The 26,217-nt window shown below is 37.6% G+C and overlaps 3 protein-coding genes across 3 annotated transcripts; all 3 read right to left on the reverse strand.

Annotated features, from left to right (window-relative positions):
- Positions 1 to 1,267: 1,267 nt before the first annotated feature.
- On the reverse strand, positions 1,268 to 6,948 carry si:ch211-67e16.3. Its single transcript, XM_017691475.1, has 6 exons — positions 6,870 to 6,948; positions 4,600 to 4,893; positions 4,239 to 4,417; positions 4,026 to 4,076; positions 3,835 to 3,846; positions 1,268 to 2,427 (listed from the first exon to the last, which is right to left on the reverse strand). The coding sequence occupies exons 1-6, from the start codon at positions 6,922 to 6,924 to the stop codon at positions 2,299 to 2,301; spliced, it is 720 nt and encodes a 239-aa protein (XP_017546964.1). The 5' UTR covers positions 6,925 to 6,948; the 3' UTR covers positions 1,268 to 2,298.
- A 7,764-nt stretch (positions 6,949 to 14,712) lies between these two features.
- Positions 14,713 to 17,056, reverse strand: cd28 (CD28 molecule). Its single transcript, XM_017691476.2, has 4 exons — positions 16,905 to 17,056; positions 16,478 to 16,816; positions 15,211 to 15,350; positions 14,713 to 14,883 (listed from the first exon to the last, which is right to left on the reverse strand). Exons 1-4 carry the CDS (start codon positions 16,951 to 16,953, stop codon positions 14,797 to 14,799), a joined length of 615 nt encoding a protein of 204 aa, XP_017546965.1. The 5' UTR covers positions 16,954 to 17,056; the 3' UTR covers positions 14,713 to 14,796.
- Positions 17,057 to 17,471: 415 nt separating this feature from the next.
- On the reverse strand, positions 17,472 to 21,876 carry LOC108423875. The gene is made up of 4 exons (XM_017691477.2): positions 21,622 to 21,876; positions 20,840 to 21,157; positions 18,276 to 18,394; positions 17,472 to 18,028 (listed from the first exon to the last, which is right to left on the reverse strand). The coding sequence occupies exons 1-4, from the start codon at positions 21,734 to 21,736 to the stop codon at positions 17,951 to 17,953; spliced, it is 630 nt and encodes a 209-aa protein (XP_017546966.1). The 5' UTR covers positions 21,737 to 21,876; the 3' UTR covers positions 17,472 to 17,950.
- Between the last annotated feature and the right edge of the window lie 4,341 nt (positions 21,877 to 26,217).

A 26,217-nucleotide genomic window follows, 5' to 3' on the forward strand; every position in this document is an offset into this window, starting at 1 on the left:
TTTTCACAAAAAGTCCTGGAGGAGGAAGCTGTACAATACCTTTTTTAGAAAAACTTTCCTCAATATTTACACATTTTCAGGTTGCTTCTTCAACTTGTACTTTGCTTAACTGAATATTCTCAAATTAGCGCTTACTTACCTACTTTTTATTGAACGTTACACTTCAAAAAGATGGTTCTTCAAGGTTTCTTTACACATTTAAAAAATATGGTTCTTCCAGAGTACTTTAGTAAATAAATTGGTTCTATAGAGAGCAATGTCCATGTTAAAGGGTTCTTTGCATCATAATACGTTCTTCAGATTGATGGAGAATGTGCTGTAGATGCCACACATGAACCTGCCACTTCTGGTACAAAACAGATGCCTGGAAAGCATCTATGGCAAACTTCTTTTAGTGTAAACACAAGTTCAGGCATACCAAACTGGGAACCCTCAGGGCCAAAGTGCTGCGGAGATTACCGTTTACCTCACCTAAATCTCTCAATTCATTTCACGAAGGCCTTTCTAATTGGCTGATGGGATGAATCAGGTAGTTTTTAATGAGGTACTGTGTCCTACTCAGATACAACTTCCCATTATTTTACACCTCTGGTTAGCAGACTGATTTTAGACTACTGGTTACATCTGGTTTAGCTGATGAGTGTGTCTCTGAACATTGATGCCCCTGTGTCGTTGTTCTGAACTCTGCGAAGTTTTGAGGAAGAATGAGCAGGTTCAGTGAGGTGACAGAGGTATCAGAAAGGAGCAGTAGAGCCAAAATTCCTCACACTAACACTTTTTTTTTACTTAAGCAGTGAGTGACATTGGTAATAGTTTTTAGTACTTGAATTACTCTTTTCATCCTTCAATGCTGAAAACAGATAAAAAGAGACCATTTTCAGTAAAACATTTAAAGCCTTTTAATAAAAATAACTAATCCAACTAATTTATTAGTGATAAGATAGACTTTGTGAACAAGACAGACATACATACATTATTAGTAAAGAATGGATGTAGTTGTGTGGTTAAAGGATATGATCAGTGTGAGACAGCATACCGCTCTCTATTGCTCACCATTTTCTGTTTACAGAGGAAGCTATGCACAAGTGGTACAAATGATTAACAGGATGCTGACACCAAATATCTGCCCTTTGCTCTTGAGTCAATCGCAAATACTGTCATTTACATTTAATTGAGACACTGTTCATCCAAAAAAGCCCTTCGACTGCATCCTAAAATCTGAATTGTTTTTCTTGAAGTGTAAAAAGGAAACACTTTTAACCAGAGCTTTCCGTGTTAGACAGTTTAGTTTAAACAAATTAGATACATACATTTACAGAGAATGAAATATCTGCTGATAAACCAAAAATAACTCATGACATAAAGAAGAACGGATATTCTAAAACCAATATTCTTTCAACTATTGTCATTATTGCTGTTGCTATTTTTTAAACATCAACTGTTTTAGCTCTATATGTACAATAGACAACCACTCTTATAAAGATATAAACAGTATAACATATAGAAAAAAAATCCAAAACAAAGAAAATGCGGGTGATGTAATGGAAAGGTGCTGTCATTTCAAGTAATTTTGTAACATTTCTATTGGTTCTTTCAAGACTTTTATGGTAAAGGAATTTTTGTCTTGGACAGCGATGATATTTTCATTGGGCAATCTGGAGTAAATCATAACTAAACTGATGATGCCCAAGCGAATATAAAACATTAGCATAACAAATACAGTGATAAAATTTCAATAATAAAGTATAGCAGTGTACGTGTAGCTTAAAAGCAAAAAAAAAAAAAAAGATAGAAAAAAACAGTTGTCTTAACATTTCAACTTTGAGCTTTACAGCAGTTCAGCTGCTTTGTCAATGTATTTACAGTGCAAAAGTTCGAAGAAAATTATGTTTTGTTGACTTTCGAGGTGAACACATCCTCTACAGGAAACTCAAATATGGCATTTTTGTCACATTTGAGTGCACAATTTGTACTTGCTTTGCCTTAAATATTTTGGGAAAAACACACTGCACATCTAAAATGCCCTATACGTTTTGCACACTCTGCATTTTATGTTTTTTTTTATGCCAATTACATTGAGCAGATAAATAGTAACTCTATATTTAAATATATATTCTCTGTAGACGATGTTCATTTATTTTCAAAACATCCAGGGGTGCCCAAACTTTCTCACACGACTGTATCTCTTCTGGTGTGGACTGAACTGCTTTTAGTTGTTTGTCCTTGTGAAGGTGAGTGCAACAAAGGCTGCAGTTTACTCGCTATAAGCACTTGAGGCTTTATGAAAAGGACAGTGGATCAGACGGTGAAGCCAGTAGGAACAGGACAACAGTTGTAGTTCATGTCTCTGCTGGATCCTGTCTGAGGGTGCACTTTACGCATATCCATGTATTCTGCATTCTTGTCTGCATTGTAGCGTTTCACTTTCTGAAACAGGTTAGTAGGTTAAGGGTAAGCCACAATATTTGAGCTCAAGTTAATGGAAAAACCCCTAGAAAGTCTAAGATGGTATGACAAGATGATGACGTGTTATTATAGAGGCACATCCACAGTTCTAACCATGGTGCAACAAACATTGAGCAGGAAAGGGACAGCCAGAGAAGTACATGCTTTCTTAAGAAGCTCCTGCTTAAGTAGCTCTCATTATACAGGGTGGGCCATTTATATGGATACACCCAAATAAAATGGGAATGGTTGGTGATATTAACTTCCTGTTTGTGGCACATTAGTATACGGTAGGGGGTGGGGGGGACTTTTCAAGATGGGTGGTGACCATGGTGGCCATTTTGAAGTCGGCCATTTTGGATCCAACTTTAGTTTTTTCAATGGGAAGAACGTCGTGTGACACATCAAGCTTATTGAGAATCTCACAAGAAAAACAATGGTGTGCTTTTTAACGTAACTTTATTCTTTCACAAGTTATTTACAAGTTTCTGGCCACTTATAAAATGTGTTCAAAGTGCTGCCCATTGTGTTGGATTGTCAATGCAACCCTCTTCTCCCACTTAGATCGGGAGACCTTGGGGGCCATTCAACTGGCCCACGATGACCAATCCACTTTCCAGGAAACTGTTCATCTAGGAATGCTCGGACCTGACACCCATAATGTGGTGGTGCACCATCTTGCTGGAAAAACTCAAAGAACGTGCCAGCTTCCAAAGTGGATTGGTCGTCGTGGGCTAGTTGAATGGCCCCCAAGGTCTCCCTATCTGACCCCCTTAGACTTTTATCTTTGGGGTCATCTGAAGGCGATTGTCTATGCTGTGAAGATACGAGATGTGCAGCACCTGAAACTACGGATACTGGAAGCCTGTGCTAGCATTTCTTCTGCGGTGTTGCTATCAGTGTGTGAAGAGTGGGAGAAGAGGGTTGCATTGACAATCCAACACAATGGGCAGCACTTTCAACACATTTTCTAAGTGGTCAGAAACTTGTAAATAACTCATGAAAGAATAAAGTTACGTTAAAACACACCATTGTTTTTCTTGTGAAATTCTCAATAAGTTTGATGTCACATGACCCTCTTCCCATTGAAAAAACTAAAGTTGGATCCAAAATGGTCGACTTCAAAATGGCCACCATGGTCACCACCCATCTTGAAAAGTTTCCCCCCCTCCCGTATACTAATGTGCCACAAACAGGAAGTTAATATCACCAACCATTACCATTTTATTTAGGTGTATCCATATAAATGGCCCACCCTGTATTTATGAGCACAGATGGGCAATGTGTAGTACTGCACACAAAAACGTATACATGTCTAGGCACTCCAGGAACAAGTTTACCACTAACATATTCATAAATGTTTGAATGCATTAATTTTTTTTCTCTTACCTTGGGTTTGACCTGGTTTGCCACAAACAAAGGTACAGAAGTAAAAGAAAGAAGACGTAAACAGTTATTTACAAAAACTAATCATTTTATCTTAATCATTCTTAGATTTGCAAGACAATATTTTAGCATATTCAACAGGACCATGTAATTGACTATTGTCTTCAGCTACGTTGTATGAACAAGTGTCTCACCTGCATTGGAACATAAGTCAGTGTATCAGATATCTCTTCAGACCTTTTGACCTGGAAGAGACAAAACATACACAATACTTTAATATTATAGTGGACCAGCTTATTAAATGTCATAATTATAGATTTAGTATTGACCATCTATTAAGTTAAGCATACAAGATGAGAGTCAAAGGAACTATACAATCAGTAGAAATGTCTAGATTATCGAGATACCTTCAGCTTGATGTAGACAGCAGTAATACACAGGCTAAAGAGGCACAGCACAAACACCAGACCAATCAGAGCCCAGGTGAGAGGGTGAGAAAGGCCGAGAATCTCAGGACAGGGACGAGCAGGGCCAGATGTTGTCAGGCTGTCATGTGAGATATGTGGACAACTGCACTCTTTAAAACCTGAAGCAAAGGCATTTTCCTTAGCTCTGTGATTTTGTGCATTTAAATGAAAACATTTATTTAACGTTCTCGTTACATTGTTTTATTCATTTTCACAAATAAACAGCTGTACAGGACTGTACAATAATGCAACGAAGTACACTTTTTTCATCCTGTTATCACTCTGATATGACCTCACTCACCTGGGAACAGCTTAATTTTCTCCCCAAATGTAGTGATAACCGGAATTGGGTCCCGTCGGTAAACATGACATTGATAGTAAAGGTCTTTTTCGTCAGAACTTAGATTCTTAAAGGTGAACTTCACCTGGTTGCCCATTATAGACTTTGTACATTTGTCACAAACTCTATCCTTCCCATCCTTCAGACTTGCTCCAACATTCCAGCTTTCCCTTCCATCATGCTGACATATGACACTAACTGAGTCAGTATCATCCAAGTGGTACTGCAGAAAAGTGGTCACATTTAATCTGTCATCTGTCCATAGGGATAAAACAAACGACAAATTATTTTAAAAAATGCCCCAATAAAGTGCAATGACAATGACAGAATTATAAAAAAAAAAATACCAGAGAGTTGTAGAATTCTAACTAAACGGTAAGTCAAAGACATACGTTTTCAAATGTTTATTGAAAGTGTGCATGGAGCTGGACTGTCTAATAAAATGTGGAACCGAAATCCACATTTTAGGAGCATAATAACAGAAAGAGTCTCTCTATGTTTCCTGCATTTCATGAAAGATATAGTAGTAGCAGAATTTTAAATCTGTGCAACTCTGGTCCTGGAAGGCTGGTTTGGAGGTTACCCCTAAAAGACACCCAATAAATCTGGCAATTAACAGATAAGTGTAATCAGGTGTGTTGGAGCAGGTAAATCATCAAACTGTGCTGGACACGGTCCGAGTTGTGCACCCCTGCTGTAGAGTGTAGTTATATTTTAATTAATTTTTAAAATTAATTTAATTTAATTTAAGGATCTAAGAGATAAAGTCAGTGAATCAGTAGGTTATTGTTGTGTATAGTGTTATAGTTATCAGTAGAGTGTAGTTGTAATAGGTGGAGTCAGTGAATCAGTAGGTTACTGTTGTGTATAGTGTTATAGTTATCAGTAGAGTGTAGTTGTAATAGGTGGAGTCAGTGAATCAGTAGGTTACTGTTGTGTATAGTGTTAGTTATCAGTAGAGTGTAGTTGTATGAGGTGGCGTCAGTGAATCAGTAGGTTATTGTTGTGTATAGTGTTAGTTATCAGTAGAGTGTAGTTGTATGAGGTGGCGTCAGTGAATCAGTAGGTTATTGTTGTGTATAGTGTTAGTTATCAGTAGATTGTAGTTGTATGAGGTGGAGTCAGTGAATCAGTAGGTTATTGTTGTGTATAGTGTTATAGTTATCAGTAGAGTGTAGTTGTATGAGGTGGCGTCAGTGAATCAGTAGGTTATTGTTGTGTATAGTGTTATAGTTATCAGTAGAGTGTAGTTGTATGAGGTGGCGTCAGTGAATCAGTAGGTTATTGTTGTGTATAGTGTTAGTTATCAGTAGAGTGTAGTTGTAATAGGTTGTGTTAGTGAGTCAGTAGGCTATTGTTGTTTGTAGTGTTTTCTGTAGTGTTATAAGAAATGGTTTCAGTGAACCAGTAGGTTACTGTTATGTGTAGTGTTATAGATATCTATACAGCGTAGTTATCTGTGGCATCATGAGTATTGTCCAGGCTCACTGGATTCACATTGTATCATAATATATCATGCCAGTGTAAACATCACCTTTAGTTGTGTATAACACAGTACTGCCAACTGAACATTTACAGCAGTCACTTAAAATATAACTTCACTTATTAATTTATGTTAGTTTTTTGATACTACTTTTTAACTGTAAAACCTTTGTTTAAAAAGAAAACATTCTTCAGATTTGTTAAATAGTGTGAATAAACTTGTGTGCTACATTAATTGTTGGTCCAAATCAATCACTGTGCCTCTCTCAAGCATGAGTTGTACAGGAAGAATTTAAGTCAAGATTACATTCACGTTTGCTCATGAAATGAAATTGGAAATAACTGGGACGTAATTAGGAAGCATAATCCACTTTCATTTTACAAAATGAATGAAGGTCTCTAGGAAGAGATAACATTGGCCTTAAAGACTAAAAAAACTATCAGTATGTCACTTTAAATGTGTGAATATAAACTAAGTCAGTTTATTAAAGATAGTCATACATAAAAAAACTGAAATATTACTATTTTACTACTTTCTACTGTCAGTTGTACTTCTTATACTTAAGAAAAAACTTAGATGTTCATTAGTATCATAGATTTCTAACTTGAGCAGAAGCTGACCACAATGAATTACGTACTTTGCTAGCTTAGCTGTTTATTTATTTATCATATTTTTAAGTAAAATTAACATAAAAAGCACTGAAGGTTAAGCAAGAAAGAAGTGTATCCTTTGCTATTTTGCCACTTACCTTCTTGAAGTGTCATAGAAAGGCACAGTAGGAGGATAAAGAACCTGAACGACATGTCAACTTTTCAGCACGATGTGTGTGTATGTGTGTGTGTACGCAAAGCTCCTCTGTATATTTTGACTCAAGTGAAAAAAAAAACAGGAAACGGCAGGAAATGTGTGACTGATCTCTGAGATCAGATTTACCAATTTAGTGACCTGATTTGATAATTGTACAGCACAAAAAAGCCCAACAAACACTCTAAAGATATGTAGCTGGCAGCAATAACTTTTGCTACTGAATTTTTAATGTTGATTTCTGTTTAAATTACTTCCTTTTTTCTGACTGGAAGTTGGTAGGTGTGTGGGTGGCTTTTTTGAAATAGCTACTGGGTTGGAAGGAAAATACCTTACAAAACTGTCGTTTCAAACACCTACGCTTTCCACATCCAACCAGACAATAAAGTGGTGCAAAGCCATTTATAATGGCCTGTAAAAGCACTGAGCCACTGAAGTATTTTTTTCCAAACATAATTAAAAATGCAAACATAAATGTGTTTCTAAAATAACATCATGCTATAGGTGTAATATTGACAGCAGTACAGTCATATTCCAACCCTTCTGCCCTGTGGCAAATGTAAACCCAACCAACTACTTGTGTTAATGTGAGCAACACATTACATTACTTTACATTACATGAATGACATTCGGCAAATCCACTTAACCAGAGTGACTTTATCATGTTACAGAGGTGACTGAAGATTCTTGCCCAGGGACTGTTAGTGGTGTAGTATGGTCTGTTCACCCAGTCGGTGAAACAGTCTGCTGTGGGGAGAGTGGCCGTGTTACCTAATGTAGTGCCTATCAAAATGTAAACATTTTACTTGAAAATGGATAGTTTGTGGTCCCAGTGGATGATTTCAGGTTAGAGATATGAAATGAGAAAAGTGTCTGATCTTTCTCTTTAAAACACCTTCAATCTCACAAATACTTCCATCCTTGCATTTCATACTTTGTGCTCCCTCTGTCGAGGTACTGAGTCTTCTATTATGCTGGATGATTTGTGAGTTCACATTAAAACGTCTGCAGTCTTTCTTCTATACAAAATCTATCCAGAGCCATCATAGTCTTGGGTTCTTCTTGAGCCTGTTTTACAGGTTTTCAATGGTATTTAGATCAGGGGACTGGCCTGGGGTCATCAAGTCTTCAAAAGCAAAATTAGCTGTCACCTTCATGCCAACAAGCTATTTGGAAAGCTTGTCTGAAGAAAATCTTTGCTGTCATCAGACCACAAACTTATGCAATTGGGGTTTGCAAAATGTCACTGGGATGACTAGAACCAAGTTTAACAAAATATAGAGCTTTCTGGCTTTCCAGAAAAGAATGCAAGCCTTATTGTAAAATGTAGCAGGTAGATCTGGAATGTGGAGATGTTTTAAGTACATTGGCCTTAGGAATAATGTTGAGATAAATGGTGTCATGGATTCCAGGAGATTTTTGCATTGGGCTGAAGAAGACAATACACAAGGACAAACTGATCATCAAGGACTTTGAAAGACCTGGAGAGATTTAGTATAAAGGGAGAGGTCTCAGATTCTTTTGTACGTGCTCTCCAACATGATCCAGTCTCCATAGGAGACTCAGTGCTGTTGTCCTGACAATGGGAGGGTGCACAAAGTGTTCAATTGAGGGGTCCCAATTGTTACATACAGCAGGGTCCAAAAGCCTGACACTGCATTAAAAATCTGGGAATTTTTTTTCATTGAAACCTGTAATGAAACAACAGGAGTTTTTTGAATTTTGAAACATTTAAAACAAAGAAAAATTACGTGAAACATAAAGAAGACATTCTGCACTTTTTCTAGATCACTATTCACATCAAAGAAAATTTGTGACAGCGGTAAAGTTTTGTACAAAATGTTCAGATTTTGTTCAGTCTTATCTCAGGTAGATTTGATCTACTCATCACTTTTCCACAAATCTGTGGAGCCCATTTCAGCTTGAGTGCATGCTGTCATTACCACAAGAGAAGGACAAACCAAACACTAAGAGATTCATATTAAAATGTAAAAAAAATACTCCTTTCACTGAAGTTATGCTGTAAATATACTGATCAGGCATAACATTATGACCACCTCCTTGTTTATCTGCTCATTGTCCATTTTATCAGCTCCACTTTGTAGTTCTACAATTACAGACTGTAGTCCATCTGTTTCTCTGCATACTTTGTTAGGCCCTTTTTACCCTGTTCTTCAGTGGTCAGGACCCCCATGGACCCTCACAGAGCAGGTACTATTTGGGAGGTGGATCATTCTCAGCCCTGCAGTAACACTGACGTGGTGGTGGTGTGTTAGTGTGTGTTGTGCAGACACAGCAGTGCTGCTGGAGTTTTAAAGCACCTGCTGGACTGAGAAGATTCCACCAGCAAAAAATATCCAGCCAGTAGCATCTTGTGAGCAGCGTCTTGTGACCACTGATGATGGATTTGAGGATGACCAACACAAAATGTGCAGCAACAGATGAGCCATCATCTTTGACTTTACAGCTATAGGGAGGTGTGTCTAATAGAGTGGACAGTGAGTGGGCACAGTGTTTAAAATCTCCTGTAGCACTGCTGTGTCTGATCCACTCATACCAGCACAACACATACTAACACACCACCACCACATCAGTGAGATTGATCCACCACCCAAATAGTATCTGTGAGGGTCCAGACAACTATGGTGGTCCTGATCACTGAAGAACAGAGTAAAAGGGGTAGAAGTATGCAGAGAAACAGATGGACTACAGTCTGTAATTGTAGAACTACAAAGTGCATGTATATAGTACATGGAGCTGATAAAATGAACAATGAGCATAGAAATAAGGAGGTGGTCATAATGTTATGCCTGATTGGTGTATAATTTGTAAAAAAAAAAATTAAATCATAAAGGAATAAAAGATAGAAGTGGTCTTTCACTAGTGGACTTTTGGACTCCACTGTATGTATCTTAGTAATAAAATGAAAAAGTTTATGACATGCTACGTAAACGTGGCTTCTGCAGACAGTTTTCAGTCACGATTCTTTGCTTGCTGACTCCAGAGATAAAGCAATGGGGGAAATTTGGAGATCTTAGTTGATTACAGACTTGAATTACGTGCAAAAGGTTTGTGATAATAGTTATCAGTAGTAATGTTCATATCATTTGAACAGACTTTAATTTGTCCTGGTAGTTTTGCTCTTCTGAAAGTACGGAACAAGTGCTCTTAAGTCTTTTATTCACTGTCATTCACTTTTTTCTTCATAGTTTGTTCATCTTTTTCTTTTTGCTATTATTATCAGTAGAAGACATATTAGTTACAGTTGTAGTGATAGTTTTCAAAGATTTCTCTTTTTCCTCTTGAATTAAAACCTCAAAATAGCAAACTGCACTCTGAGTACGTAAGAAGAATTCTGGATGTATAACGTTTAAAACTAGAGTGCTTGTGGCCCATCTGTTCCTTATAAGCACTGTAACACAATGTGTACTGGGTGCAGGGCATTTCATGGAGGTTCAGTTTGGTGCACGTTTCATCAGCTTGTTGACTGTGTTAAAGTTCTAATTAATTTGCTTTTTTAACAAATTTGTTTTCAAGTGAGTGCCTAAAATGTTAAGGTAAGCTACTTGCACATTTCGTCTGCTCTGTCCCAATTGTGGTCAGGATGTTTGTGGTTCAGTTCAGATGAGATAAAATGACTGCATTTGTGTAAAATGTCCACCTCACATCCTGTCAAATGTGTCAGGCTTGCGATTATCTGAGGCCTTGTTTAACACACTGTTTTTTTCAGATTAGGTTTGCAGAACAGATGAGACACACAAAAACTCAAAATTCTCATGTTTTTGTGTAGATAATATCTGCTAGATACTGTTTCATGCAGGCAAGCTAAGAAGTTGCTTTGTATGTAAGGGTATTCTGTCTATTTAGTCTCTGACAGATAAGATTGACATGAGAGAAGTACATTCATGTTGTAAAGTGTATAATATTTAACGTTTAATGCTTTGGGAAATATAGCTCTTTTTTTCAATAGCCATTGTCACAGAGCAGCTTTATAGAAATACCTTACCTTTGGGAAAACTGCCTGAGATGATATTTGAGAGGAAGACTCAAAGCGGAACCCATCTGAGCACACATAGAGCAATAGTAACTGTTAGAGTAAATAACTGGATTGCACCACTGAAAGTGCCTGGTGTTAAAAGCCTGACATGTCTGGCTGGCTATTGGTTCTGATGTACAAGAGGTTATATATGCTGTATAAAAACAAGACAAGAGATACATGTGGGCATGAATACTGGGTAAGAAGTGAAGATGAAGAAGCAGGTTAGGTAGGCTTTTTTGTTTTTGTATTTCTTAAGGCAGTTGACAGTAATTGAGGCTGATTGCAGATCATGAGGATTAGCAATTCATGAGCAACATGAGACAGACTTGAGTAAGCTGCTCCAGAGAGGTTAGGGAAGGCTGGACTCATCACAGTTGGAAGGTGTGCAGAATATGAAGGAATCTATGTCTATGAAGGGATCGAGCAGGGCTGCTCCAGAAAGCTGAAGCAGGATCTTGCACTGGAGTGTCATAACAGGCAGCAGCAGCCTGAGCTCACGCACAGTATGGTGAAAGAAAATGGAATAGCTTGTCATACTTATATTTTTTGTTATGTTACATAGAATAATAACTTATAAAATGTGGAACTAAATTGTATAAACTAGACATTAAAATGTAATTACAGATGCTTTGTTTAATACTCTGAGCATTTTGGGGTCAACAAGAAGTTATTACATGATAAATAATTATCATTTCTTTTGTCAGGTTTTCTGTGTTTAGATTTGATCATCACATTTGAAAAACATTACATTCTGAATATTCATTTTATTCCTCTTTATACTTTACATGTTCTGAGTAATTTTAGAATCAGATAAGACTCCAAATGTAAGTTCATTGTTCTAAAATGAACATCTAAACATCTTTTTTTAACAATTACATCTTTTTTAAACATTCAAAACTTTTTTTATTTATCATTATATCTTTACAGTTTTGTAGCTTTCTACTAATTATTTGAAAACTGTGAAGCTGCTCAGGATCGTACCTTTAGAATCATCTCGTACATTTGTCCACAAAGAAACTGGTTTAATGTATTGAAATAATTGATTCCAAACTTTATGTTCAAATTTTGTAGCAAGAACTCCTTTAGTTGGATTCACAGACCCAGATTAAGACCAGTCTTAGACTAAAATGAATTTCCGATGGTGATCCACCATTAGCACTGCAGTTAAGTCCAAGACTAGGCTTAATCCATGTCTGGCCCTAGTTGTTACCTGCTGGATTAAGTGGAGCTTGTTTAGGCACACACAGGAACGCCCAGCTTTCTTTTTTTTTTGAGAGAGAGACCAAATTTTTTCTGATTCAACAAAGGCAATGTTGTGCCTTATTGTACCAGCGAACAAAAATAGCTGGCAGAAGAAGTTCATTAGGCATCAGGTTAATTCATTCTTTCTTAGATCAGTGCTCTGACAGAATGCTTGACACATTTCAGAGCTTGGCTTCAGCCTGAGATCTCCTTTACTAGGGCACAATTTCAATGAGCTTTACACGAGGTTCATTTTAATTGTCTAAGCAGAAAGTCTTAGATGGATTGTTTGTGAACATATTGTTATTATGTTCACAATTCATTTATGACTTTCTGCTTAAATAATGAAATGAAATTCTGAATATGTAAACAAATTATTGAAAAACTTTTATCTGGACAATAACTGCATTTTTGCCTGTAATTTTTATATAAACTGATAATAATGTTCTTAGACCTTAAAAACACCAATGCTGCAAAAATCAACAAACATTTCTTGTTTACAAAAAATGTGTTGACATTGTAAATTAGTTTGAAGAACAAAGTTTAGTTCCAGATTTTTCTCGGTGCCCCCAGCTGTTACATGGATTTGTTATATTGTATCAGGGCAAACGTGATTTAGTGCTGACTGAGTCAAAACAGGTATTGGATGATAACTACAGTCAAGTTTACTCAAACTTTTTGAGGTAATCCGTTGCCTCAAATGAATTAAATTTTGAAACATGTTTTTTTGAAGGTATCTGAAATTGTACATGGGGTTCAATGCACGTAACCTTTAAGTGTAATAAAGTATAAATATTCCTGACACAAACTATAATGTTACAGAAACTTGAGCTTTTAAGGTCAAGTAACTACATCATTATTTAATGTATTTATTTTTAAGACACTGACACAATTGTAATGACTACAAACTTAAGTGTAAAAGAGAACCCTTTTTAAAAGTTGCACATTCTTGACAACTTTGAGAAAAACTACTGACTTTTTTTAACTGACAGTTTAAGGTGTTTTGTTACTTCCAGACTGCTGACTCAGTACAGACGCTAAACACATTCATGGTTAGGTCACCTAAAACATGTGAAATGCATCCAGATGTGTGGCCATGCATCCAGATATATATGGCCATACAGGCCATATGTGAAAACTAAGCTGCAAAAGCAGCCTGTTTTGAATTGATTGTTTTTGTGATGCCATGAAAAACCAGATCATGTGCATACGTCCACCTATAGATTCTTCATCAGTTTAGATCTGACCATTTTGACTAAAGTTTAGGAGTGTTTCAGACCAGACTGCTTTTTTGAATGAGGCATAATACATCGCAGCCAATCAGAAGATATATATAAGATAAGAAGATAAGATATAAGAACTTAAATCTTATATATATGTCTTAAAGATACAGCAACAAAAACATTCTATTTAATTGTAAAGAATAAATGGACATTGAAATAGAAAAAATAAATGAAGACAAATAAAACCACACAGATGTCATAGAAGGACCTCAGGGGAAAATATAAAATGCAAGAAAAAGGTAGGATACAGGGCCTGAAAATACGTTAACTGAGCTATACGTTGAAAAAGAGAGTGGTGAAAAAAATCACTATTTCTAACTGATAACAGCCAGCTCTGTGGTGAAATCTGTGGAAAAGATTAGTATAGACTGATAGGGCTTCAATGTCTTACTGTAGCAGTGGATGCAATACTAGTTTGATGCCATCTGTTTGTGGCATCCATGTGTAGGTAAACATAATGTTGTGCTCAATCTGTGTCACACAGACTTCCTCTGTGTCAGAGTCTGCTCTGTTGCTGTTTAATGTGTTTTTGATTTTAGTGGGGTGGTGAGACAAGCTTATTCCAGCCTTGATTCTGACAGGCGTCATCAATGAACATCACCCTACCGTTTTAGTATTCTACTGAATCAACGCACAGAATGACAGGGGAGTTACTACTCTGAGTCAATTCTTCTTTGAATCAAGATGGGTCTACTCAGCTTGAGAATGTATGATGAAATCAACACACACTGGCGGTTAGTACTTACAGGAAACAGACACATTTTTTTTTCACAGAGTTTACTTGACTGATAGGACAATTCCTGCCAATATTCAACATCTGGTACACTTCCATAGGAAACAACATGTCACATAATGTTTCTTTTCCCACTGAAAATTAGGAAGACATTTCACAAGAAAATATTGCTTCTAATGTTCTGGTGCACACAGGCAAAAATAATAAACATATTATTAAAAACAAAAAAGCATGTATGTAATGTACAATATTTCAGCACATGGTTTGTTTGTAGGTCAAACTGTTCTTTTCTTAAACCAACATAATCGGTTGATGTGATAATAAATCTTCTAATGTAACTAACCTGAAAAAAAGAGTGCATTTTATTAACTGGCACTCTATATACTTGTTGTAGTACTGTCTCTTATATGGCAAGGCCTTGGCATGAACATAGGTTTAAAAATATATACAAATACATTTAGATTTTTTTCATCTACCTTTAGATAAAAATTAAGCATTTTTTTAATAAAAAAAATAGTAGTTATTCTGTAATAATGCAGAATTAGTTGGAGATCAGTGATAAATACTGTACATATCACCAGAAGTTCATGTAATCGCCTTTCTGTGGAGCTATTTGTGGCACGTGATTGGACTTTGATGGTGTAATGATCATGTTCATCACCTGGGAAGAAACAAACAAACAATTTATAAACGATAATTGATTTTAAAGGTGATTAGGTAACACTTAACTTCAAATAAAGAGTCTGTGGTTATTCTGCACTGTATAATTCAGTGTTCAGTTTGTCAGTGTTACCTATAACAAAAACTAGTTCCATTCATCTAAAGGTGCAGAGACAGTAGTGGATAGGACAATAAGCAGGAATAATAAATACAAGAAATACAGGCAATGTATGTCGCAGCAGCCACAGTATATGAAATACAAGTACATTTGAATTTAGGAATGTCTAGAATCTAAAAAAGACACAGCCTGGGGTTGAGCAGAGCTTACCTGCAGAATGAGGATGATGGTGGTGGTTATGAGAATGGCACATATCAGAATAAGGGGTAGTGAGGGGCTTTGGATGGGTGTAATCTCTGGGTTGTCCTGGATTCTAGCCTCGGTGTGTTCAGTGGGGCAGTCTGGGGTTTCTAGAATGGAAAGACATGACAGTCTATTAATAGCAGAAAATACACAGGAATTGAGTCTAGCCATTTTCTGCCAAATGACATTTATGATGTATTGTCATTAGACACTTTTTTTAGAAAATGGAAAATTACATTTTCAGACAAAGACTTTTTTATTCAAACATCAAAAATATGATCAAAGTATCCACAGAGCTATTGACGTCAAAGCTAAGCTTCACGTTTCTAGTGAGTTGTCTCCATTCGGATGCTGGGGAGGCCCCGTTTCCACTGCATCAACCACAACCTTCTGAATACACGTCCAAGGTCGGGAGGAGCAGGTGTCATACCACCCTACCATGCCCTCTGGCTCCCTCTAGAGTCATGACAAGGTGTGCTTCTGCGTCTGCATCTACAGTGGTCACTTTATTAGCTACACTGATTCTACAGCTGTAACTGAAGTTGTAAGGTGTAATCCGTAATCAGTGTTGTTTTTATAAATACAGTGTTGTGAATAAACAAACGGTGCCTGTGTAAGTCGTCTTAGCCTTTGCTGGGCTCTTTCCTGCATTACTTGGTTTTAGCTGAATTTCAGTACATTTGTAAATCCATTTTTATAAATACTGTTTATAGAAGCATATACAAATTGTGAATAGTACAAGACAAGTATATATCAGTAAACTCACTTCTAAATGTCTGAATTTATACTACGAAAGCTTGTTAGCTGCTTATAGAGGACAGCTATATGCAGGTATATGCAGCTATAGAGGACACACATTTAATGAAGTTGCCAATTACTGCATTCAACAAATTATAAGAGCAAAAAGTAATGGTAATGTATATGTAATTCAGACTCAGCTGTAGAGAAGAGCAAACTATAACTACTCTATCAATGTGTGACATTTTGTATTACACTTATTTACATTTCTACTATTTTAAAATGTAAAGTATCAGAACCTGTTTTTTACAACTACCAGTTCACACAAAAATGCACAGACATTCCATTTACATTGAGTATTGCTGCAGGTGAGTACAATGGTTTGAGGCAGACAGACAATAGGCCCCTAAACAGATGAAAGAGAAATGGGTAGAGGAAACAGATAAATAGGACAGAGAGCTTGACTGAGCTGGAATTGTAAGACTGTATCTCTTACCTGGAATATACACCAGTGTGCCATTCCCAAACTTGCTGAGGTACGGTGGTGGAAAAATGATCTCCACTTGGCATCGATAGAGGTCAGTGTCCTCCCCCTTCAAGCCAAAGATGGTCAGGTCCACTCTGCCTTTGCTTACATTTCCTCTGCAGTGCACCTTACCATCTGTCACTATGTGGGGCTCTGAGATGTTGATATTGGCACTGCAAATCCTTTCTTCCCCATACATCCCTTTATACAGGGACACTTTCATTTCTTTTGCCTTGATGCTGAAGGTGCAATGCAAGGATGCTTGTCCCTGACTGCCCACTACATAGTATGGCTGTGAAACACTGAAGGCTGGAGAGGGACACAGAAAGATCAAAGTGTTAGTAAAAGATCAAAATGTTTAAAACAATCCATAAACATCTACATTCCAGATACTCACCATTCCCCAGAGGGATGCCCAAGATCACTGTCATCAGGATGGCAATCATTGTGTAACTCCGGTGGTATTGCCCAATGTCTTTTTATGCTTGAAAATCTTCAAACTATTGTGGAAAGCTTTGTGACATCATTAACTGTGGCAGGAAACCTCAAGCTGACGGTAAACTGCCCGAATAGAGCTCAATTTTTTGCATTTGCATGATATACGCAATGTGCGTTTGCTGCTCAGGGAGGGGAAAAAGTTGAACGTGCAAATGCAAAAAAGCAACATATCAGCAAAATGAATAAACCTGATCAGAGCTTAACTCAGATAGCCACTCTCAGCTTAACTCAGACCGAAACTCTGATAACCAAGAATGGAAACAAATATTGGTATTTCTGTGAAACACTTGTGCTAAGTCATGAAATGTATTATTTAAGAGTGCACGTCATGCACACTCAAATTGTTTTTCAGTGCTTATTGTAGAACATGCCATAGCTGTGCAGAGTGGCATAAAGGCGCTGATTCTATTCTTCAGAAAGTTGTTTTAATGTTATAACTAAGAAAAGATGAGACAACAGCGAGCGGTACACCTGAATTACATTTATTTGGATTCCAATAATGATGATGCACAAAGTTAATACTGATTGGCACAAAGTTTTCATTATGCTAAAACAAAGATCTAAATAATGAGTCTAAAAGTCAAAAAATACTGTAGAGCACAATTTTTACATTGTCTTAAACAACAGGTCCACAGTCTGCATAGATGTTGTATATGTTAGAGTATTGTTACATTAGTAGATGGAAGATGTCACAGTATTCAAAGACAACAAATATTTACAAGACGTAATAAAAATGCAGAATATAATGAGAGTTATTAAACCTATTGAATGAACTGAATCAGACATACAGTTGACTGTATATGTTCTAGTTATGGATCAGTGGTTGGTTGTCTTTGTAACACATGATTGCAGATTGCTGCTCTTTAATGGGTACATTGTACTGGTCATATATTCAGTTGTAGATGCACAGGTGGGCAGTAATTTGCTGTTGAAGCTAGACTGAATTCATTTGGCTCTTTTGAATTCTCCTGGTTTTGTGTTGCAATAATCATTCTGATCTTCCTCTTCGTTCTTGAGTTTCCGCTGGTTTAGAAAAAGAAACACCAGTTTTGAACTTTTGTAGAAAACAGCCACTCTGACACAACAAGTTAACAGTTGTCCACCCCTCATATGTGGGAAGCTTGTCATATACAGTGAAATACAGTTTGTATTGTGTGTTGAAAAATGATGAACAGTACACACATAAATATACATTAACACTTGTGTTGACAAAACACTGTGTGTGTGTGTGTGTGTGTGTGTGCGTGTTTGTGTGTGTAGAGGGACTCACACAAAAGGAACAGGTGACAACAGTGACAATAAGGCCGTACAAAGCAAATAGCCCACAGCCTACAGTTAGCATCAGCCAGTACACTGGTCCTCCCTCATAAGAACAGAAAGGAACTGCATCTAGAGGTCAAAGAACAGAGCACAGGTTTTTATATAAAATACTTTTTAAAAACTGTTTAAAACTGTTTTTCTAGGCAGAAAGTGTGTTTTTGCCTGGAAAAAACTACAAGCAATCATTCGTTTTAATTTTTAAACAGTTATTGATATGTTAGTTAGAAGAACATGTTAGAAGCACACAGGTTTGGTTCCTGACTTCTCAGGACAACACAAAACTAGTGGTTTGTTCAATTCAATCAGCAGCTCATCTGATTTAATTTAATTTAATAAAGGATTAATTATCCAAACTAGCTATTAGATAGAAAGTGTACATACCAGCTTGGAAACAGTTAAACTAACACACACAGAAAATCACACTGCAGTTTATTTATTTACTTGTTTTAAATTCAGTATTAGTGTTTTTTTTTTAAATAAATGCTTATTTATTTTCTCAGATGCCCAAGAATTTTGCACAGTACTGTTAAATTAAAATTCAAGCCAATGCATATATAAAATAGAAACTACATGACAGTACTGTGATGACTAGTATGCCGTTACAAAAGTTAATTTCTCTGAAGTATCATCTTCCTAGTAACTTGACAAAAGAAAGCAAAAAAACTCCCTTAAATTTTATTCAAATGAAATCTTTTTGGTTCATTTCTACTGGTTCATTTGCACATTTAAAGGGCAGCTGCAGTTATAAAACATTATTTAAAAAATCGAGAAGAACAGACTTTTTGACAGGTTTCGATATGACAGTGACTCTATGTGGAAAAAAATGTAATATATATATATATATATATATATATATATATATATATATATATATATATATAGTTATGTACAAAATGTACAAAGGTTTGGGCACTAATGCTATTTGACTAGGGGTTTTCAAACTTCTGTGTATATACACTATATTTCCAAAAGTATTCAGTCACCCATCAAAATCATTGAATTCATGTGTTCCAATCACTTCCATGGCCACAGGTGTATAAAACCAAGCACCTAGGCATGCAGACTGCTTCTACACACATTTGTGAGAGAATGGGTCACTCTCAGGAGCTCAATTAAATCCAGTCTGGTACCGTAATAGGATGCCCCCTGTGCAACAAGTCCAGTTATGAAATTTCCTCACTACTAAATATTCCACTGTCAACTGTCAGTGGTATTATAAAAAAGTGGAAGCGATTGCGAACGACAGCAGCTCAGCCACGAAGTGATAGGCAGAGCAGGGTCAGTGGTTGCTGAAGCGCATAGTGCGCAGAGGTCACCAACTTTCTGCAGAGTCAATCGCTACAGACCTCCAAACTTCATGTGGCCTTCAGATTAGCTCCAGAACAGTGTAGAGAGCTTCATGGAGTGAGTTACCATGCCCGAGCAGCTGCATCCAAGTCATCACCTAGTGCAATGCAAAGTGTCAAATGCAGTGGTGCAAAGCGCACCGCTACTGGACTCTAGAGCGGTGGAGACGTGTTCTCTGGAGTGACGAATCACACTCCGTCTGGCAAGCCGATGGACGAGTCTGGGTTTGGCGGTTGCCAGGAGAATGGTACTTGTCTGACTGCATTGTGTCAAGTGTTTGGAGGAGGGGGATTATGATGTGGGGTTGTTTTTCAGGAGTTGGGCTCAGCCCCTTAGTTCCAGTGAAATGGACTCAGCAGACCAAGAGATTTTGAAAATTTTCGTGCTCCCAACTTTGTGGGAACAGTTCCAACATGACACCAGTGCACAAGACAAGGTCCATAAAGACATGGTTGAGTGAGTTTGGTGTGGAATAACTTGACTGACCTGCACGGAGTCCTGACCTCAACCTGATAGAACACCTTAGGGATGAAGTAGGCCAGGCCTTCTCGTCCAACATCAGTGTCTGACCTCACAAATGTGCTTCTGGAGGAATCGTCAAAATTTCCCATAAACACACCCCTAAACCTTGTGAAAAGCCTTCCCAGAATTGTTGAAGCTATTATAGCTGCAAAGAGTGAGCTGACATCATATTAAGCCCTGTGGATTAAGAATGGAAATATAGTGTGTGTATAGTATACTAATATAGTATATGTATATATATATATATATATATATACTATATTACCAAAAGTATTAGTTCATCTGCCTTCACACACCATTCTTAATCAAAAAGATTTTATTTGAATAAAATAAAAAAAAGAAAAAGATTATTTGAATAAAAATGTTAAGGGACTTTTTTTCTTTCTCTTGTTAAGTAACCAGGAAGATGATGCTTCAGAGAAATTAATTTTTGTTACGGCATATCAGTCATCACAGTACTGTCGTGTAGTTTCTATTTTATGTATGCATTGGCTTGAATTTATATTTAAACAGTACTGTGCAAAGTTCTTGGTCATCTGAGAAAATGTATCTGAGCAGTAAGCATTTATTTAAAAAAATATGTAGTTTGTATGTGTGTGTGTGTGTGTGTGTGATTATGGTACTGTTAACCTCTGTTTGTAGTACCTTTAACAAGTAGCAAAGTGCAGGCTGTTCTGCTGTCAGTGGTGCCATGCTGGACTTCACAACAGTACAGGCTTGTGTCATTGACTTGAGGCAGGCTTATCAGATAATAGACTGTATTCTTCTCAATGGATAAATGAAGCCTGTGCTGGAGATCTGAGTTGTTCGATGGTTGAGTCCTTCTGAAATCAGTCGAGTGCAGTTCACATGTGTTTCTGTATAGACTGATGTGAACGTTCTCCTCATCATCTTTCAGTGTTGGGCAGTGGACTGAAGCAGTGTTGTCGTTTGCAGTTACTCTCTGTATAGCCAGGAGCATGTCTGAAAACACAATAGAAACATGCTGTTGTTTGTGTATAATGTCATGGTGAGAAGGAGGGGGTGTTTTATATTGTCAGGATGTGGTCTGTCGCCACCCTCCTCCTTCTATCTGTTTATCTCCCAACTGTACATTTTCCTTTCACTATAGCTAACGTCTCTTACCCCGAAACTGTTTACTCCGAGTAAAAAAGAGGCTGTTTTTGCCAAATATGCTTAACAAATGCAGTACCGTGTCTGTATTTTTCTACATTAATTAGTGCTGTAGATAAGCATGTAAAAGTACAGTTTTCTAGATGTGATCCTTTCTAGAGACTTAGAACATTTAGATTAGAGAATCCTCACCATGTTCAAACCACATATTCAGTTCATTTCTTCTGTCCATTCACAACAGCCTGCCGTGAGTGCTACCATAAGCCACAAATCAAGCACTAATCTGTAATACTGAATAGAATGAAATCACAAACCTTTGACATTTGATTTGCAGTGTGGGCCGTTCTTCGCATGAACGTGGTACTCAGAAATTGTTGAATGAAAGATGGTGAGGATCGCGACGATGAGAATGATCCTGTAGTCAAGCATCTCTGTATTGCAGTCTCTCAGAAATGACAGCAACAGATACCTGGTTCCTGTTCTCGATGAGGCAGGGGAGGGCACGCAGGTCGAGAAGCCTACAGAGGAGGTAGACTGACTGCACCAACTGCACCGTCTGATTTACCTAACTGACAGAGACACAGCACTGCACAAGAGGCTCTGTTTTTTTCATTTTTTCTTTGGAGTAGATTAATTTAAAATCCATTTTCACCTTCGACTGCCTGTTTTGTGTTTTTAAACAAGTAGCTGAGTGGAAAACTGGCAGCACTTTTAAAGTATATAACCCTCTCTTCTTGTTCTATTTTCCACCCTTCCTGTAGATATGTGTCCTGATGCCACCTTTGAATCTTTCAGCAGTGAGTCACTTCTTTCCTTTTCGTTGGTCACGTTTATTTCTCATTTTTTGAACTGAAACTTCTTTTTTTTTCTTTTTTGTACTTTGCTGGCATACATGTAACTTTCCTGTTTATTTTTTTTTTAACAGTTGTCTGAGAAAGAACGTAATAGCTGGTTTATAGAAGAAATAAAGTATTAAATATTAAATTAAATGATCTATTTACTAAATTAAATTATTTACATGTCCAAAAATATTCAGACACCCCTTCTATTTAGTGAATTCAGGTACTTTTAGATGCACTGATGCCTGACAGCAGCTAGAAGGGTATGATGCATTAGGGTATGAGCATTAGGCTGTGGAGCAGTGGAGCAGTAGAGCTGCGTTCTCTGAAGTGATTGAGCTTCATCCAGTAAATCGGTGATGAGTTGGTGTTTGTGATCCATAAGTGACCATCCAACATTAGTATCTCACCTCACTAATGCTTCTGTGGCTGAAAGCAATCAAACTGAGTAACAGTAGAAGAAGAAAACTACAGATTCATTTTGATTTTGAAAGAAATGCTGGATAAGCAAGTGTCTATAAGCTTTTGGACATGTAATGCATTTTCAGTAGTCATACTGCAAGCCCTACAGCTTGACTAGATGATGAAACCATTTCATGACATACAGTCTCCCTGCTAAAATGTGAGCACCCTAGGTCAAGTGATGTTTTGTTGATCTTTGCTGGTATTAACATATTAAAACATAATAATAATAATAATAATAATAATAATAATAATAATAATAAAAACATGGAATCTAAAATGTGCCATAACCTTGGTACAGGCCACATTTAGGTCACACAATACAATATGTGAAAACCAACAAATAAACAGCATTTGCACATTAAACTGTGCAAATGCATGTTCTCTGTAGAGGATGTGATATTTTTCATTTAGAAAATCAACAAAACGTTATTTAACCAGTGGCGCCCAAACTTTTGCCTACGACTGTATTAGACTTTGCATTGCAATGGCATATATGAACCACTTGGTGACAGACTACACACAGATCAAATTGACGCACACGAGTTCTCTGTCAAATACAGGAAGGTGTGTCTTTTTGGAAGTGTCATTATATTTTTTCTAACATCCATTTATATATTTTTAACATCCACCATTACTTGATTATTTAATTATTGAATGATTTCTTAACAGTTGATTAAAATAAACCTGAATCTGAAAGAAAATTCTGAATGAAAATGAATGTCTAATATAAAGAATGAACACAGGCGAAAGCATATTACAAAACAGCAATAGGTCAGGCACTTCTGCTTTATCAAAACAGTAATAGGTTTTGGGTGCAGAGATTGTAAAAGATAGTGGGCTCAGATTGTAGTGGTCTCAGTTTCACTTTGTGAGGTGATGACTCATCAGATATGTTAGATGTGGTTAGTCTATACCTTCTGACCACAACCACTGCTGTGCTCTTGCCCATATAGGCTGCTCGTATTATGCCTTTTAAGTTCCCCTCACCCACCAAAATCCAGTCAGTATGTAGAGACGAGTCGAGAAGAGGACGCTTTGGGACTGCGGTGTGATTGTACTTATGAGGTGGTGCTGTTCTCCTAAACATTACCCCTTCCATTACAGGAAATGTGTACAGAAATTACATGTGTCAACTGTATACAAATAAGACCTTGCTCAAGATACAGTAGACAGCACTATAATTGGTGGTGAACCGAGGCTATTTCTGCTAGGCCTTCACTTCGGACCGTAAGCGTCTTGGTGAAAACGAGGAAAAATACCCATATGATAATGTTAATTTCTTCTAGCTTCCGATATTTTAGTTGTATGTTAGCACTATTCAATTCAATTCAAGTTTATTTATATAGCGCTTTTTACAACAAGGTTGTCACAAAGCAGCTTTACAGAAAAACAGGTCCACGCCTCTTATGAGCATCACCACAGTGAAGCCAATTTTGTGGTGACTACAGTGGTAAGGAAAAACTCCCTTTAAGAGGAAGAAACCTTAGAAGGGACCAAGGCTCAGTCCGAGGAACCCAACCCCCGTGGGTCGACCCGCACAGAAGAAACAGAACAGAAACAAGAACAACAGTACAAAGAGAGTGCAAGAAGATGGCTGGAACGCTGGAACCACGAATGGGGCACCTCCAGACAGGCCAACGGGGCATCTCGACACATGTGAGAGAGATAGAGAGAGAGAACGGAGTGGGAGGGAAGAAAGATAGGTTAGAAGGGTTGTGTTAATCTCTGTTGAGCGGGACAGGGCCGATTCCAGAGTGCTGCAAACACGAATCGGCACCTCCAGACAGGCCAACCGAACATCTCGACGCATGCGAGAGAGACAGAGAGAGAGAACAGAGTGGGAGGGAAGAAAAAGAGGTTAGAATGGTTTTATACTTTGCTGAAGAGCGGGGCACGCCTGTGAAAAAGCACAGGGACCCTGGATGGACACCTCCAGACAGCAGCTCAGGACATGAGGGGAAAAAGAGAAAGATAATGATTAGAACAGGGTTTGTGTTTGGTGTGTGAGCTGTAAGAGAAATCGTTAAAGGGAGACCAACAGTACAGACTAAGTTTGTGTGCACTGGACAATAGTAGAATAGCTGCAGGCTACAGGTAGAGAGAACCGCTATGATAAATTTATCTAAAAGCTTGTTCAAAAAGAAATGTTTTGAGTCTGGATTTAAAGACTGAGAGTGTGTCTGAGTCCCGTATATTAATAGGGAGATTATTCCAAAGTTGCGGAGCTTTATAAGAGAAAGCTTTACCTAATGCGTTGTTTTTTCTAATACGCGGGACTGATAATAAGCCGGCCTCTTGCAAGCGGAGTGTACGTGGCGGGTTATAAGGGATAAGGAGTTCCGCCAGATATTGCGGGGCCAGCCCTTTAAGAGATTTATACGTCAAAAGGAGTATTTTATAGTCTATACGGAATTTAACAGGTAACCAATGTAGGGATGAGAGGATTGGTGTAATATGATCAAATTTTCTAGCTCTGGTGAGCACCCTAGCAGCTGCATTTTGAACCAGCTGGAGCTTATTCAAAGATTTACATGAACTTCCAGCCAACAAAGCATTGCAGTAGTCCAGTCTAGAGGTTATGAATGCATGCACCAGCTTCTCAGCATCTGCATGAGAGAGTATGTTGCGGAGTTTAGCTATATTACGTAGATGGAAGAATGCGGTTTTAACTATGCTGCATATATGCACATCGAATGAAAGAACTGAGTCAAAAATGACTCCTAAGTTTCGCACCGTTTTACCTGGTATGATTAGGTGACCATCTATTTCTACTACAATATTATCGATTTTATCAATTTTATCAAGTTTGGGACCTAGTAGGAGGACCTCAGTTTTATCTGAATTTAGTAGGAGAAAATTAAGTGTCATCCACTTTCTTATTTCTCTAATACAGTCAGTTATTTGGTTTAGACAGAGGTCCTCCTAGCACTAAGCTAGCGTTTTTTTTTTGTTTGTTTTTTTTTGCCTGTCTTGTCTGGCAGATTTGCAATCAGAATTATGGTCAGACTGCGTTACTGTGCCAAACAAATTTACTTTTCCAAAATGAGCACTATAGATTATAGGCTCATCTTGTCAGTGTTTCTTTCTTTCTTTCTTTCTTTTTTAATTATTTAATTTCATTTTGTTTATACATTTGATATTGTAATGAAATGTGTCAACATCATGCCAGACTTGACAGGCCAGGGGAATCTGTAAAGAAGGGAGAGGAGAGATAAAAGGGGGGGGAGAGAAAGTTAAAAAAGGGAAATAACAAAAGGGCAGAAAAAAAAAAAAAAAAACACGGCGATGGTTCACCAACTGCTGCTCCTGAGAAAAGAGAAGAAAGTGTACCGGAGACGTACAGCACTTGGAAATACTGCACAAATGACTGTGAAGTATGTGTGTGTGTGTGTGTGTGTGTGTGTGTGTTTGTGAGTGCAGTACAGTATAAATCTGTCACAAGATGCACTCAATAGCGAGGGCAGAAAGCTGCGACAACATCTCCCCGGAGGCCAGAGGAAGGCAGAGAAAGACCAGGGAATCCCGCCCGCCGCGGCCCCCCCAGGAGTAGTGGAGACCCTGGGCCGCATCTCCCAGTGACCCCTGCATGCCCACTCCAGCGGAAGG

Source organism: Pygocentrus nattereri, chromosome 6 (assembly GCF_015220715.1).
Source record: "Pygocentrus nattereri isolate fPygNat1 chromosome 6, fPygNat1.pri, whole genome shotgun sequence".
NCBI lineage: Eukaryota > Metazoa > Chordata > Actinopteri > Characiformes > Serrasalmidae > Pygocentrus > Pygocentrus nattereri.

What these genes read in the sequence shown, in the direction of transcription:
- si:ch211-67e16.3 (XM_017691475.1), bottom strand. Translation starts at nt 6,924, where the DNA reads ATGTCGTTCAGGTTCTTTATCCTCCTACTGTGCCTTTCTATGACACTT. An exon ending in GAAAATTAAGCTGTTCCCAG is followed by an intron (nt 4,418 to 4,599) that starts GTGAGTGAGGTC and finishes CCTTTGCTTCAG; the next exon opens with GTTTTAAAGAGTGCAGTTGT. An exon ending in CTGTCTACATCAAGCTGAAG is followed by an intron (nt 4,077 to 4,238) that starts GTATCTCGATAA and finishes TGTCTCTTCCAG; the next exon opens with GTCAAAAGGTCTGAAGAGAT.
- cd28 (XM_017691476.2), bottom strand. Translation starts at nt 16,953, where the DNA reads ATGATTGCCATCCTGATGACAGTGATCTTGGGCATCCCTCTGGGGAAT. An exon ending in GGGCATCCCTCTGGGGAATG is followed by an intron (nt 16,817 to 16,904) that starts GTGAGTATCTGG and finishes GTCCCTCTCCAG; the next exon opens with CCTTCAGTGTTTCACAGCCA. An exon ending in CACACTGGTGTATATTCCAG is followed by an intron (nt 15,351 to 16,477) that starts GTAAGAGATACA and finishes TTTCCATTCTAG; the next exon opens with AAACCCCAGACTGCCCCACT.
- LOC108423875 (XM_017691477.2), bottom strand. Translation starts at nt 21,736, where the DNA reads ATGCTTGACTACAGGATCATTCTCATCGTCGCGATCCTCACCATCTTT. An exon ending in CACTTTGCTACTTGTTAAAG is followed by an intron (nt 18,395 to 20,839) that starts GTACTACAAACA and finishes TTTGACCTCTAG; the next exon opens with ATGCAGTTCCTTTCTGTTCT. An exon ending in TTGTCACCTGTTCCTTTTGT is followed by an intron (nt 18,029 to 18,275) that starts GTGAGTCCCTCT and finishes TTTCTAAACCAG; the next exon opens with CGGAAACTCAAGAACGAAGA.